Raw genomic sequence first — 15,190 nt, forward strand, 5'->3', positions numbered from 1 at the left:
TAAATTCTATGCTAATTTCTTTGTCAAGGGGTACCTCTGCGGATGTGTATACTTTAACTTAGCTATTTCAATGAGCCATTTCAATGCTAAATTATATGCTAATTCCTTTGTCAAGGCGCTTTGTGTTTTTCTTCTCACACAGCTTAAAGGTCGTGATCTGAGCGTGGCTTCTCCCACTCCAGCGCTGTCCTCCAGACAGTCTCGTCCCTTCACCTGATGAAGGCCGCTTGTGTTGTGGCCGAAACGTCGTGATTTTTTGTTATTTTATTTTCACCTACGTGACTTTACCCAATAGAACCAAAGAGTATAGTGCTGTACGCATTTACACTGCTGGGTGAACAAAGGTGAGGGGATTTAATAATCCTGCCACTGTCTTTGTTGTTAAGGGTGCCACGATGGCAAGATGTTAGCTACCTCTCCTGGTATAAAGGAGGCCATGGGTTCGATCCTGACCCTGACGCCTGTTTATTTAGAGTTTGCATGTTCTCCCCATGAGCGCGTTGATTTTTCTCCGGGTCCTCCGGTTTTCCCCTCCACATTTAGAATCAACGTCACGCATTTAGAGTATTTGGATGCTAGAAATGTCCACACGATAAGCCAGTTCGTTGAGCTATCATTTGTGATAGCCAGGTCACTTCTGAAAACAAGAGCTATAGAGCTCAGTGGAGCCTTACGTGTTAAAATGAATAGTAAAAGAAAAATGTTAAAAGTAGTTTCAACTGCCGCATTGGGAAAACCGAACCAGGGATCTATGGATTAGCAGGTCCAGTATGATGACCGTTACGGCACTGCCCAAGTCTTTGCGGAGGCGTTCTCCATTTAACTTATAAGGTTGTGGAATTGTTTTTTTAGAGGACCCTCGCCCAGTGCCAGGGTTAACGGTTTGGTTTAACGAATGTACACAAGGAGGATAAAACTGAAAATAATCTCGGTATCTACCTGATACTTTTGAGAAAGAAACAAAGTGAATTGACAAAGTATTCTAGCTGTCCACCTGATACTCTGAACAAGGTAAATGTTACAAGGTGAGTCCACACAAACTATTCCCCAGGGCTGCTTGACACTCTAAACTGGGAATTAATGCAAGGCGATTCCTCACAGACTGTTCTTCAGGGCTGCCTGACACTCTGATCTGGGATTTAAAACGCTTTTTTCTCTCGGGCTGCCTGATAGATGAACTGAGATTTAATACAAGGTGAGTCCACATGTACTATTCTCTAAGGGTGCCACGGTGGCGTGGTGTTCACTACCTTGCCTGTATAGCCGGTGTGGGCTTACCTGTGATGAATTGCACGTGTAATTGTGTACTCTGCAGTGTAGGGCTTTCGCGACCAATAACCATAATAGAGGAGTTTTTTTGGGTTATATTGCGTCAATATAAATATGTCGGTAACGCCACCACCACCAGACACAGCCAATTAGTAAGGTTTGTCACATAAACAAAACGTGCCAATTAGTTACTAGTTCAGCACACCGGAGTGTTGGAGAGTCAATACGCAAAATTTACAATTTGAGTACCATAAAGTTTTGCCGGTCATTACAACTAGCATCATCAGACACCTGCCAGAATTTAGAAGTCTTCCTCCAGTTTCAGTCTTAAATAGAGGGATAATACGATGTCATCACTTATGAGCCAATCAAGTGCGAAGACCGGAGGGGGGTTAATGTTTTCAGATAAATTAAAATAGATATCATCATGAGACCTCCTTTGCCAGTACCAAAATATGATAATAGGTTTTCCTATTTTTTCTGGCAACAAAACAGGTGTTAAGATGTTAAAATACCAAACTGAAACCTTTTACAAGGAATCATGTCTGCATTAACCAGAATGCTTGTGGTCAGAATGCAAACAAAAAACAATATATTATTTGTTCTTTCGATAAAGTCACGTAAAAGGGAAACAATGGGCTCACATGACATTGACTTCTCCAAGACAGAGGTTATCTGCAAGCCATCTGGCTACCATGAGAGATTCGTTCATGAGGCTATCCACATATACAAACACAGAGACAATTTCAACCGAGAAGATCGATTCTGGCTTAGCAATCATTGGCAGGATTTGATAAACCATTTCGGGTATTAATTGATTGTGTTCACGCTTACGGTGGCTTTCAGACCGCATTCTATTATTTTCGTCTCCCCCCTCCTCTTTTCGGAACATAGATGGACTCGTCCATCTGAACAAACTGTAAAATCGCTGTCCGTGGTTTTAACGTTAAGAAAAAAACGCCACTTTTTTCAAATTTTCTTGCTGTGGTTTTCACACCTGATGATGATTGCTTGTGTTGCAGTCGAAACGTCGTGATAATTTTATTGTTTTGTATTTTTATTATTTTATTGTTTCCCTTTTACGTGACTTTACCGAAAGAACCAAGAATATGAATACCTGCAGTCACGAAAGCTTTAAATAAAAAAAACATACTCTGACAATATATGCATTGTCCTTGAAACTGATTGGTCCACACCAGAGACAGCTTTCTTTTGAACCTCGTCTCAAACGGTGTTAGACCAGAGGCTCAAAAGAAAGCTGTCTGGTGTGGACCAATCAGTTTCAAGGACAATGCATATACAGTATTATCAGAGCATGTTTTTTTTTTGCATTCTGACCACAAGCATTGTGGTTAATGCAGACATGATTCCTTGTAAAAGGTTTCAATTTGGTGTTTTAACATCTTACCACCTGTTTTGATTCGATTTAAAGCTTTCGTGACTGCAGGGATTCATATTCTTGGTTCTTTCGGTAAAGTCACGTAGAATGGAAATAATAAAATAATAAAAATTAAACAATGAAATTCTCACGACGTTTCATCGTGAGAATTTTGTTGCCAGAAAATAGGGAAAAACCTATTTTTAAATACATATCTATTATTGGTTTGGTTATTCACAGTTAATCAACATGCATAATTTACGTGCATTAATGTATGTACTTTATAGATGTACATTAATAATGTACATTCTTGACTTAAAGCTTTCTTGACTGCAGGAATTCATATTCTTAGGGTCTTTCGGTAAAGTCACATAGATGTATGTGCATTAATGTATGTCACGTAGATAGGTTCGTTACCGAAAGACCCAAAGAAAAATGTACATTCTGCCGTGAGTCTGAGGACAAGGTGGCTCTTGTGTTTCACTGGATTTTTCAAAAACCTATCTCCAATATTTCGACCACACCAATCGCAGCATCCCTATGGCATAACGTTGAGTCCCATTCACTTTCTTCCCGTGGTCTTGTGCGCCAGTGGCTGAGGGGGAACGTGGGATGCGTGTCGTCTCTCTCAGTGCCCAGAATGCAGGCATCACGGTCGTCAATGAGGTGGGGCTGGACCCTGGCATCGACCACATGCTGGCCATGAAGTGCTTTGACCAAGCCCGGGAGATGGATGGCCAGGTATGGGCAATGCCGAGTGGTCGCCAATAACCATGGTGAGAATAAACGTCTAACAGTAGATGCGTGGGTGGTTCCAAGGAATGGGTTGAGCATACAGAATGCATTACCAGGTGAGAAGTGGGTAATTTTTATTTTTTCAGTTGATTTATTTTGGTATAGCCCTGTGAGCCATTCAGCTCTTGAATCGGGTGCAGCCACAACAAACAAAAAAACAAAAACACGAACAAGAAAACATCTTAATGTACACAGTGGAAATGTATATATTGGTGTCTGGGTCTTCATGTATATTTAATGTGTCCTAATAATTATAGACAATGATAAAAAAGCAGCGAATCATGTGCTACAGTTGTATGAATAGATGTGGATGTATGAGAGCTATGTAGGTATGTGTATAAGTGTAAATAAATGTTGGCACAATACAGGAAAAAGTCCATCTGCCAGTTATCTCAGTCCATTCACCCATGGAACCTTGGTCTGTCTCGTGACCTCCTGTCAGCAAGCCTTAAACACTTCACATGGCCTCGGAGTGCACCTGGCCTGGCAGAAGCGCCGTTGGAACATCACCACAAATTAGTGGCGAATGGCGGCTGTTGTTGTGTGGGGAGCAATAGTGTAGTGGTTAGCGCACTGTGCTACTAACCCATCTCAAGATGGATTCCCACTCACGACCAATAAGTGGCGAATATTTAAACTGGTCCTGGGCCTCCCCTACATCGACTCTGCATTAAATAAGTACCTGGTGCTGTGTGTTAACATCAGCATTGGGGAGACAAAGGCGGCTGGGCTTGGTGTTGGCTACCCTTCTCCTCGTGTGCCGTGCCAGCCTTCATAGGCACTCGCTAACAACACTGTTAAGGCTGTACGGGGGATCCTTGTCTTTGTTGTGATGTGCAGCGTGCGTGTGAATGTGGATGGGTGTGTGTGTTAATCTATATTGGTCCTCATAGATGCTCGCTATAACAGCACTTCCCCCAACAGTCTGTTAAAGGGTATATGGGTAGTCTTTGTTAATCTATATCTGTGTGTGTGTGTCTTTGTAGGTGGAGTCATATGTGTCATTCTGTGGGGGCCTCTCGGCACCAGAGTTCTCGGACAACCCTCTCCGCTATAAGTTCAGCTGGAGCCCACGGGGGGTGCTGCTCACCTCCATCAACCCCGCTCGCTTCCAAAGACACGGACAGGTGACAGCACGGAGCGTAGCGCAGGGATCGATTGAAATTCGGGGTGCTTCGAACATCAACTTTGCCAAATACTGGCTGAATTTTTTATATTTTAGTTGGCCCAATTACATCGAGGAAAAAAAATGTACATCCGAATATTTTGAGAAATGCAGGCCGCCATAGTCATGTGATCACCGCTGCTTATGACAGGGGTGGAGTTGGAAGAGAAGAGGTAGGGGGGGGGCACTGGTGGGGGGGGGCACTAGAGGGGGGAGCTGTGGCAACAGGAATCCCTTCCCAAGAGCACATGGTGAGGGAGAGAGACAGACAGGGGGCGAAACGGACACACACACAGAGACCAAATCTGGCGGTGCCAAGTGCCGCACGTCGTCTGCGCTGTGCCCCCACAGGTGGTGGAGATTCCAGCTGGAGGTTCGGTGCTGGATGCGGTGGAGCCAATCGACTTCATGCCTGGCTTCAGCCTCGAGGGGGTGCCCAACAGGGACAGCCTGAGCTACGTCAAGGACTACGGGGTGCATGGCACTACCACGTTCTTCCGAGGCACCCTCCGCTACAAGGTGCGCTACGTAGACGCGAGTCCGTTACGACTCACGACACGAGCGTCACATCCATGTATCGCACATTAGGAGACGGTGCACAAGAGGCTGGTGGCCGTTGCTCATCTTAACATATCACGTCTCACTCGCATGGAAGTACGTGGGTGTCCTCCACGAACTCCACTTTCCTCCTGCAGGCAAATACACTCCTTTAGAAAGGAATTGGTCAGATATCCCAATGCAAGATCCCCTTGAAGGGAAAATATTGAGACTCGGTGAGGTTTTTCTGGCTGAATATAAATTACGTTACGGTTAGTTTATTGTTGACCTATATTGCGTATCTTGATAGGCAGAGAGGACGTTCCACGTTTGTAAATTGTACGAATATGTTGTGTGAATGTAGGTCCGCATCGTTAAGCTTTTCTTTTTTTTCATAAACACAGTTGCTGAGCACAGACCCAATGCCCAAAACGTCATGTGGGCCAGCAACATCAGAGTTGTAACAAATAAGCGTGAACACTTTTTTTATTTAATTGAGCAGGGTTATACGATCTTGGGTAAAGAGATGATGGGAAAGAGAGCTGATGCGTTGCTGTGTAAAATTTTGATTTAAAGCTTTCGTGACTGCAGGGATTCATATTCTTCAGGTGTGAAAACCACACCTTTGTGGTTTTCACACCTGATGATGATTGCTTGTGTTGCAGTCGAAACGTCGTGAGAATTTTATTGTTTTATATTTTTATTATTTTATTGTTTCCCTTCTGCGTGACTTTACTGAAAGAACCAATAATACATTGCTGTGTGTTTGTGTGGATGTTTTTTCTTGCGCTGTGGATGAGTGCAGGGCTATTGCAGAGTGGCCAAGGCGTTTGTGCAGCTGGGGCTGATCAGCACAGAGCCACATGCGGCCCTGCAGCCTGGGGCTCCCGCTCTCACTTGGGTACGGTAGCACAAACACTTTACCCTCTTTAAAATCATAACTATAATAATCATTTTGATTTAAAGCTTTCGTGACTGCAGTAATTCATATTCTTAGCTCTTTCGGTAAAGTCACGTTGAAGGGAAACAAAATAATAAAATATATAAACAATAAAAATTATCACGACGTTTCGACCATAACACAAACGGTCGTCATCAGGTGTGTCGGTTTGCATTAATTAATTTATTTTTATACGGTGTATTTATTTGATTGTTCACACTTACAGTGGCTTTCAGACAGCATACATTAATTTTTCGTCTCCCCCCTCCTTTTTATCAGAACATAGATGGACTAGTCCTTCTAAATAAACTGCCAAATCGCTGCGCGTGGCGCTGACGTTTTTTAATAAATAAATAAATACACCGCTTAAAAATAAATTGATGCAAACCCACACACCTGATGACGACCGTTTGTGTTATGGTCGAAACGTCGTGAGAATTTTTATTGTTTTATATATATTTTATTATTTTGTTTCCCTTCAACGTGACTTTACCGAAAGAGCTAAGAATATAATAATAATTACATTCGTATGGCACTTAACCCCTTCCCTTTCCGAGATGTCTGCAAGTTGCAGGGAAGGGGATGTCCTGTTCACCTCTGTAATTCGGAACACGCAAGCGGTTGACGTTAATTTCATTTATAGAGGCATGGCGCCGCTGTTTTTAAAGACATTGTACTCACCGCATAGAACTGTAGCGACACAACCGCACTCTGATAGCTGGTGCCAAACTGTGCCACATGCCCTCCCGCATGGCCTTTTACTTTCGATTCCATTCAGCATCGATTCGATTCCGTTTAGAATCGATTCTGTTCCAATGACGTACACATACGTAGTCAGAAAGGAATCGGAAGAAACACGGAAATGGGTTAAAGGCCTCAGAAACCCAAAGCACTTTAAAACACATCTCATCTCAAACATTCAAACAGCATCCCCGCATTGGCAGCTGTCCCGGGATGGCACAAAGTGACTATTGGCACCTGGACTGTAAATAGGTCATTAGGGGTGATAATTGCTGCTATGTGTAATCCCATTTGAGAAATTAGCAGGTTTTTTTTTATATTTGGCAAATTTGGACCATGATATTAGGCCATGGCACACATGGCCTACTCGTTGTGAATTATATCAGGGGTCTTGACTGTTGTAAAGCAGCCGGGTGCATATTTTATGCTTAACACAAAGCGGTCGTCGCTTCGATGCATCGCGCTCCTCCGCTCTACTCCTGCTCCCCCGCCACCCCCCCCCCCCCCCATCGTTCTTTTTATCTCGTTACGTGTTGTTGTGAAGCATTATAGGTAAAGGCATATAATACATAGGACTCCGTTCATTGTCTTCACTTATAAATATATATTTAGTCCCATTGGCCTATTGTAGGGGTCAGCCATTTTTTAGAATTCTGTAAAAAACCTCTTTCAAAAGCTGCAATGTGTGTGAACACTAGACAGTGGCCTCTAATAAATAAGGTCACGAAGGAGTCTTTAATGAGCTGCATGCGGCTCTGGAGCCACAGGTTGCCGACACCTGGCCTAATGGCTTTTTAGGCCAATGTCGTCCAGCGGCAAACTCGACCTCCTGGGTGTCATCAGCAGTCAGGCTTGTTAAGCAAATGCTGCCGGGTAACATTATGCTGAAAAACCAATCGCTCTATAAAATATATATGTGGGTGTGGAAATAGAGGAAGGAGTTCTGCCATTATTTTCTCTCTCCCTATTGTACAGGACGCAGTGGTGACACTCCTGCCTCGCAGGAAGGGGCTGGGTTCGATTCCCGACTCGATTGCGTTGTGTGTGGAGTTTGTATGTTCTCCCCTTGCTCTGCATGGGTTTCCTCCAGGTTTCTGTGGTTTCCAAGGCTAAAAAAAACTACAATGAGAATAGGTTTTCCCCTTTTTTCTGGCAACAAAACAGGTGTTAAGATGTTAAAACACCAAACTGAAACCTTTCATACGGAATCGTGTCTGCATTAACCACAATACTTGTGGTCAGAATGCAAACAAAAAACATACTCTGATAATATATGCATTGTCTTTGAAACTGATTGGTTCACACCAGAGAAAGCTTTCTTTGGAGCCTCGTCTCAAACGGTGTTAGACCAGAGGACGCCAAAAGGCGTACAGCTCAAAGACAATGCCAATATCAGAGTAATGAGAGCTCGGGGTGAACAGCTACATCATGGGACCTCCTTTGCCAGTACCAAAATATGAGAATAGGTTTTCCCATTTTTTTCTGGCAACAAAATGTAACTGGCATTAGCCATTATATACCAATGCTGAAAAAATACCTCAATCACTCAATTGGGATCGCACACGGCAATGTCGCTCCCTACCACGAACCTGGCAGGACCCTCCTAAAAAAGAGTATGATGCTCTGCAAATCCTTCCTGGTTAGACGAACATTATAGCGACAAACTGCTGCTGTGTGCGGCTTTTCACACATGCCCGCGTGTGCTGTGTCTGTGTCGCGCAGAGGCAATTGATGTGCTCCATGCTGGGCGTGGACGAGGGAGGGGCGGCCCTGGAGGAGGCCGTGCTGGCTCGCCTGAGCGGCAACGAGCAGAGTCTGCGTGCCCTGCAGCAGTGAGATCACGGCCCTCGCGCCCAAACACGCACGCGGAGGCCTCACGAAGCCTCTCCACAGCACGGCACCATACCTGTCAACCCATATAGTTTATCTTTATTCTTGTACAGGAAAATTTAGTTTTCAGGTCCATACGGCATACAGCCACTTCAATACGGGCAAAAGAATTTGTCTATTTGTGTTTGTCCCTTTTGATGGGACTTTTTAAGATGAACGTTAATATTTATATGGGCATGGGTGACCAATAAGGTCTGAATTGGTCTGTAATAAGGTAGGCACTAATAAGGGCTTGACAGGTATGCGGCACCGATGCACGCCAGAGGGTTATGCTGAGGGAGAGTTCAACGCATGTGATCAGAGAACAATCGTAAATCACGGTTACCAAATTGACTGCCTGAGAAAGGCAAGTGGGCATGGGAAGGGCACATGATGGCCAGTGGACAAGAGTGGTAATGGAATGCCTATAACTGCACGTATCACAGTGCTTAGTGTATTTTCTATGGACATGAACAGTTAATCTTCCCCAATTAAAAACAGTGACGAGTGTAATTGGTCAAACAGCCCAGTAGAGTACCCTGCTGAAAACGTCTTGAGATTCAGTGAGGCTTTCCTGAGTAAATAAAGTAAACATTGTTACTATCAATGACTATCCGACTTAAAAATTACACTGGCCAAACTTTTAAATCCGGTTTAACGCATATTACTACGTGTGTTTTTTACAGTACCATATGTCTGCTAATGCGAAGTAAACTCAACTGCATTGTGTTGCCAAGTCAAAGCAAAGCATCTTCATGCTCGGTAACAGTACTGGGGTCTTGCTCAACTCTACTGGAAGCCTGAGCAAGAGGTGACAAAATTCCATATTGAGCTGGCAGGAGCTTTTACAGTTGTAGTCTTCTTGAACATCTCAAAATGAGAAGAGAAGTAGTGCTTACCTGAGTGATATCACCTCCGATTAGGACGGGCGGTTACGTATGGTACGAAAGAAGTTCAACATGCATACAGAGAAGCAAGGAATGAGATGGTCCAGGCATGCGGTGAAGAATGGGCTCAGTTCATGTTGTGAAGTCTTTGACAGAGGGAGAAAGGGGGCAGAATCGGGAAGACGACGAAAGAAAAAGCCCGTCAGGGAAGGAGTTGTGAGAACGGAACAAGGCGTGGGCGTTTATGGGAGCGAGCAACAGAGGGAACTAGCTGACAAGGAATCCAGACCTCAGGTGCTCGGAGTAAACAGGCATCGGGAGGGAAGACCAGGGCGGGAGCCATGAACGGATTGTGCTTGGTGCTGTTTCAGGTTGGGGCTGCTGGGAGCGCAGCTGGTAAGAGAGGCCCCCAGCCTCGTCGACGCCTTGGCTGCCCACCTGGAGGAGCGGCTCTCCTTTGGTAGGGCATTTTGGGGCGCGGCGGTGACGAGATGTTAACTGCCTCGCTATGGTATACAAGAGGTCGTGGGTTTGATCCCAGTTCTGGCGCCTGCTGTATATTTGTAATTTGTATGTGTCTCCCTGTGGTAGCGTGGATTTTTCTCCGGGTCCACCGGTTTTCCAACCACTTTTAGAATCGATGTATTTGGCTGCTAAAATTTTCCACGTGATAAGCCATTTTGTTGAGCTCTCATTTGTGGCCAGGTCGCTCCTGAAAAATATCTATATAGCTCAGTGGGCCGTACCTGGCAAGATAAAATCAAACATAGTTTAATAGTTTACAGCTTAGTTTCATTTGTATGTATTATTCCACTCAGGATGCCATTCCCTCTAGGGGGTGAAAGCTGCCCGTTCTATTGCCGTGTAGCACTCGGTGAGTGGGGAGCAGACAGCCGAGCGAGCGCGGGGAAGGTGAGGCAAGGATCGAATGCGATCCCCAGTGTGTGACGGGCGCACCCAACTGCAACTCAGCAGAGATTCCACGAGCAGTCTCTGCCTCTACCCTCCTGGAATGTGGCCTCCTCTGGTGGCATTACAACATTGTCCAGAAATATTCCAAAGATTATCACTTGTGCGCATGCGCTAATTGCATGCATGTAACATAAATATATAGCAAGCCAGAGGGTAGTATTATGTAAGAGCAGATTTTGGAGGTCTGGTGTCAATTCTGAAACAGTTGTAGGATTTGGCATAAGCAAAAGTGCAATGGCATTGGCCATGATTACATATTATATATCTCCATATATATAAAAGGCAAAGTTGTGATTCTGTGTCTGTTAAAAATGTTTAGTGTACTTCCCGACATGCAACAAACTTGAAATTTGCCATGTGGGTACTTTCCAGACTGTACACCATGCAAAAATAAAAATACATTTTGGTATTTTTTGGGGGGGAGGGGCTTAATAATGCATATTTTTGCACGGCAAGTGAGCTGTGACGTCACATCTGTCATGTGACCCGCGCATGTGGAAGCGTAAGGCAGTGTGCCTGCTCATGTCACCCCCCAACCCTCCGCGGCGTGGGTACAGTGCCAAACAAATGTGTTGCAGGTCTAAGGCGTTCTTCGCGCAGCATTGCTTTATTATTTCAGTCGTTTACTGCCGTGCGCACCCTGAAAGTTGTGTGTCTGCAGCAGCAAGCGCGTGTATGTGTACCTATGGACACGCGCGCGTCTGTGTGTGTGGGGGGAGCGGTAGCGTAGTGGTTAGCGCGCTGTGCTACGAACCCGGCGACCCGAGTTCGATTCCCGCTCACGGCCACCACCGGTGACGATTATTTGAACCGGTCCTGGGCCTCCCCTAGGTCGACTCAGCCTCAAACGAGTAACTGGTGTGGTGTGTGAACATCACCACTGGGGAGACAAAGGCGGCCGGGCGTGGTGAATCTAAGTCTCGGGCGAAGCCGGGTAGTAAGGCTGGTTTACTATAAAAGTTAAATTTTGCTCGAAAAATGAAATATGTCGCACAAAATAGAATCAAAATTACGTTTGCTGACTTTGTACAGCACAGGGATTTGTTCAGTTATTAAGTAGATGCTGGCAACGCAGTGGACTTGACGGCCGTCCGATAGAGGTCGTGCAGTGGTGCTGAGCAGTGGTGGTGCGTACGGCGTGCGCAGGTCCCGACGAGCGTGACCTGGTCATCTTGAGGAACGAGGTGGTCGTGCGCCTGCCCACCGGCGTGCGGGAGAAGACGGTGGTGAACCTGGTGTCCTACGGAGACCGCGGCGGCTACTCGGCCATGGCCAAGACCGTGGGCTACCCCTGTGCTATCGCTGCCAAGATGGTGCTCAACGGTACAAGGCCCAAAGCTCGCTCTTGCGCACGCATGCATGCAGGGTCCCGTGCACACGATGGCGAATGTCCCTCCTGGTGTCAGTGTTCAGAAAATCGTGCCACTGCCTCCGATAGCAAGGAGGCAATTTCGGTTAATTTCATCGGGATGTGAATCCGGCGCTTAACGCTGTAAATTCGTTCGACGGCTATTCAATACTCAGTGCTGTTGCTATTCCTAGTCCGGGATATATATCAAGCAAGGTGGGATACCGGAAGCATAGCTCTAGGTAGAGTGGCAGGTTATATATATATACCAAAAAATAGGGAGTATTGGATGAGTCCGCAGAAAATTCAGTATGAGCTGGCACATTGGCTGAATTGCTCAACTCCTTGCCCTGCTCAGATGATAAAATAACTTTGAGATGTAAAACACAACGATTTCCACATCTCGATTTAAAGCTTTCGTGACTGCAATGATTCATCTTCTTTGGTTCTTTCGGCAAAGTCACGTAAAATGAGAATAAAATAATAAATTGATAAAATAAAATAACACAATAATATTCTCACGACGTTTCGGCCACAACACAAGCGGCCTTCATCAGGTGAAGGGACGAGACTGTCTGGTAGGACAGCGCTGGAGTGAAAGAGCCACGTTCAGATCACGACCTTTAAGCTGTGTGAGAGGAAAGAAAGCGCCTTGACAAAGGAATTAGCATATAATTTAGCATTGAAAGGGCTGAGTGATTAGCTTGTGACTTGTCACAGAAATAGCTGTGTTAAAGTTAAAGCATACACATCCGCAGAGGCACCCCTTGATAAAGGAATTAGCATAGAATTTAGCATTGAATAGCTAAGTTAAAGCATACACATCCGCAGAGGCACCCCTTGACAAAGGAATTAGCATAGAATTTAGCATTGAAATAGCTGAGTGATTAGCTTGTAACTGGTCACAGAAATAGCTACGTTAAAGTCAGAGCATACACATTCACCGAGGCACTTAGTACAAATCAAACAGGAGAATTTAGCATTGAAATAACTAGGCGAATTTAGCATTGAAATAACTGAGTGATTAGCTAGTGACTGGTCACAGAAATGACTATGTTGAAGTCAAGGCCTACACATCTGAGCTATTCACAGTACTATATAGTGAACCAATAAAATACTAAAATATAAATTACCTTAATGTTATCAATAAACTCTATATTCTCCAATCAGCTAAGCTACCAACAATAAGTCGTTATATATCACAATGCTATATGGCGAAAAAAAAATGGGTGGATTCTTACCCTCAACTTTAGCACCATGGATAGCTACGGGCCCCGTTCAGACGGACGAGTTCATCCATGGTCGGAACAGAGGAGGGGGAGAGAGACAGCTGCGAGGCGCTATTATACTCCATGTTGTAAACCATACCATTAACCGTGGTGTGAGAGGTATTAAGAGTCAATGCTGGCGAAAGAGCTGCGGTCTGAAGGTCATCGTAAAATACAATTAATTAAGAACAGAAATGGTTTAAAACATCTTTCCAATGGTTACTAAGCCATAATCCATCTTCTCGGTTGAAATTGTCTCTGTGCTTGTATATGTGAATGGCCTCATGAACGAATCTCTCATGGTAGCCGGTTGGTTTGCAAATAACCTCCGTCTTGGAGAAGTCAATGTCATGTGAGCCCACTGAATTATAACAGTGATTTGCCACGGCAGAGGAGTTCGTCCTACCGTGTTTCAAGTCTGCTTTATGTTCGCGGATGCGGTCCGAGATATGTCGTTTGGTTTCTCCAATGTAGCTACTACCACAGAGGCACTTTAGTTTGTAAACGCCCGGGTACTGTATGTCTGGAACAGCATCTTTTACAGATGGAACTAAATCACGGATTTTATGTACTGTGTTGAATCGGACCTGGATCTTGTGTTTATTCAGGATTTTGGAGATCTTTTTAGTGACCCCTGCAATGTAGGGTAAGGTGATGGTTTTGAGTGGCTCCACAAGAGGATCCTTCTTCATGACTGGAGTGATGGCTTTGCGGATTGTGTAGTCGGAGTAACCATAGCCCTGAGAGCCTGGTGTACGTGCTTGAGTTCACTGGTAATGTGTTCCTGGTCGGAAATGCATTGGGCTCTATGGTATAGAGTCTTGATGAGGGAGTTCTTCTGGGATGGATGGTGGTGGGAATCCGGTTTCAAGTAAGCATCTGTATGGGTAGCTTTCCTGTAGACAGAGTGGCTCATTGAACCATCATGTCTCCTTTTAATTAAGACATCCACAAAGGGTAGTTTGCCATCTTTTTCGACCTCCATGGTAAATCTGATGGCTGGGTGTATGGAATTGATGTGGTCGCGGAATTGGTCTAGAGCAGGCTGGCCATGTGGCTAGATGACAAAGGTGTCATCAACGTACCTCTTCCATAAGGACGGGCGTAGAGTGGCAGTCTGGATGGCGTCAGTTTCAAATTTTTCCAAGAATACGTTGGCTACAACCGGAGATAGGGGGGAGCCCATTGGGGTGCCCTCAGTTTGTTTGTAGAAAGTTCCATTCCAGGTGAAGTATGTGTTGGTTAAGCAATGTCTCACCAGGGGGGGTACATCAGTATGCAGTCCTTGATGAACCAGGTCTTCAATGATAGCGATGGTGTCAGGTACCGGGACTTTGGTGAACAAGGACACCACATCAAAACTGACAAGCAGGTCGTCTGGGGACAGGGAAATGCCTTTGATTGTCGATACCAGGTGAGTAGAATTCAGTACCTCAGAGGTGGTTTTTCCAGTGAAAGGTCGCAGTATATCAGCAAGAAAATGTGCCAGTTTGTAGGTGGGGGAGTTGATAGTAGAGACGATGGGACGCAGGGGTGTATCTTCTTTGTGTATCTTTGGAAGGCCATATAATCTTGGTGGTCTGGCAGCAGAGGGTTTCAACGAGAACTGTTTGATCTCATCAATTAATGCTGTTGAATCAGAGATGATTTTGTTCGTTTTGGTGACCAGGCTGTTGGTGGGATCTCTTTTTATTTTTGTATAGCTGCCATCGTTGAGTAGTTCTTGAATTTTGTTGTTATATTACCGGTTATATATTACCGGTTATATTACCGGTTAATGATATCATTGCCCATGTCGACGTTGCACTCAAGGGCTTGAGTCACATCTCTGCAGACGTAGCAAGATCTGAAATCGCTGCAACCCTCAAAAACGCTAAGTTGCCACCCAGCAACATCAGCAAAGACGAACGTTTTGAATGATCTCAATTAAAGAGGGATGATATTGTCGTCCTCTCAGCCGACAAGGGCAATGCCACTGTCATCATGGACAAAACAGAATATAACAACAAAATTCAAGAACT

At 44.9% G+C, this 15,190-nt stretch overlaps 1 protein-coding gene across 3 annotated transcripts in view; it reads left to right on the forward strand.

Annotated features, from left to right (window-relative positions):
- The window catches only part of AASS (aminoadipate-semialdehyde synthase), a 57,496-nt gene that overhangs the window by 36,336 nt on the left and 5,970 nt on the right, over positions 1 to 15,190 (forward strand). For all 3 annotated transcript variants that reach the window (XM_032954008.2, XM_032954010.2, XM_032954009.2), the window contains 7 exons: positions 3,280 to 3,388; positions 4,429 to 4,569; positions 4,959 to 5,126; positions 5,950 to 6,045; positions 8,548 to 8,657; positions 9,953 to 10,041; positions 11,700 to 11,876. In XM_032954008.2, the coding sequence (XP_032809899.1) occupies positions 3,280 to 3,388; positions 4,429 to 4,569; positions 4,959 to 5,126; positions 5,950 to 6,045; positions 8,548 to 8,657; positions 9,953 to 10,041; positions 11,700 to 11,876 (890 nt within the window). The remainder of the gene's footprint in view (positions 1 to 3,279; positions 3,389 to 4,428; positions 4,570 to 4,958; positions 5,127 to 5,949; positions 6,046 to 8,547; positions 8,658 to 9,952; positions 10,042 to 11,699; positions 11,877 to 15,190) is intronic.

The sequence above is a fragment of the Petromyzon marinus genome, chromosome 14, assembly GCF_048934315.1.
Source record: "Petromyzon marinus isolate PM22_M1 ecotype Great Lakes invasive population chromosome 14, UKy_Petmar_22M1.pri1.0, whole genome shotgun sequence".
In the NCBI taxonomy this organism is placed as follows: Eukaryota; Metazoa; Chordata; class Hyperoartia; order Petromyzontiformes; family Petromyzontidae; genus Petromyzon; species Petromyzon marinus.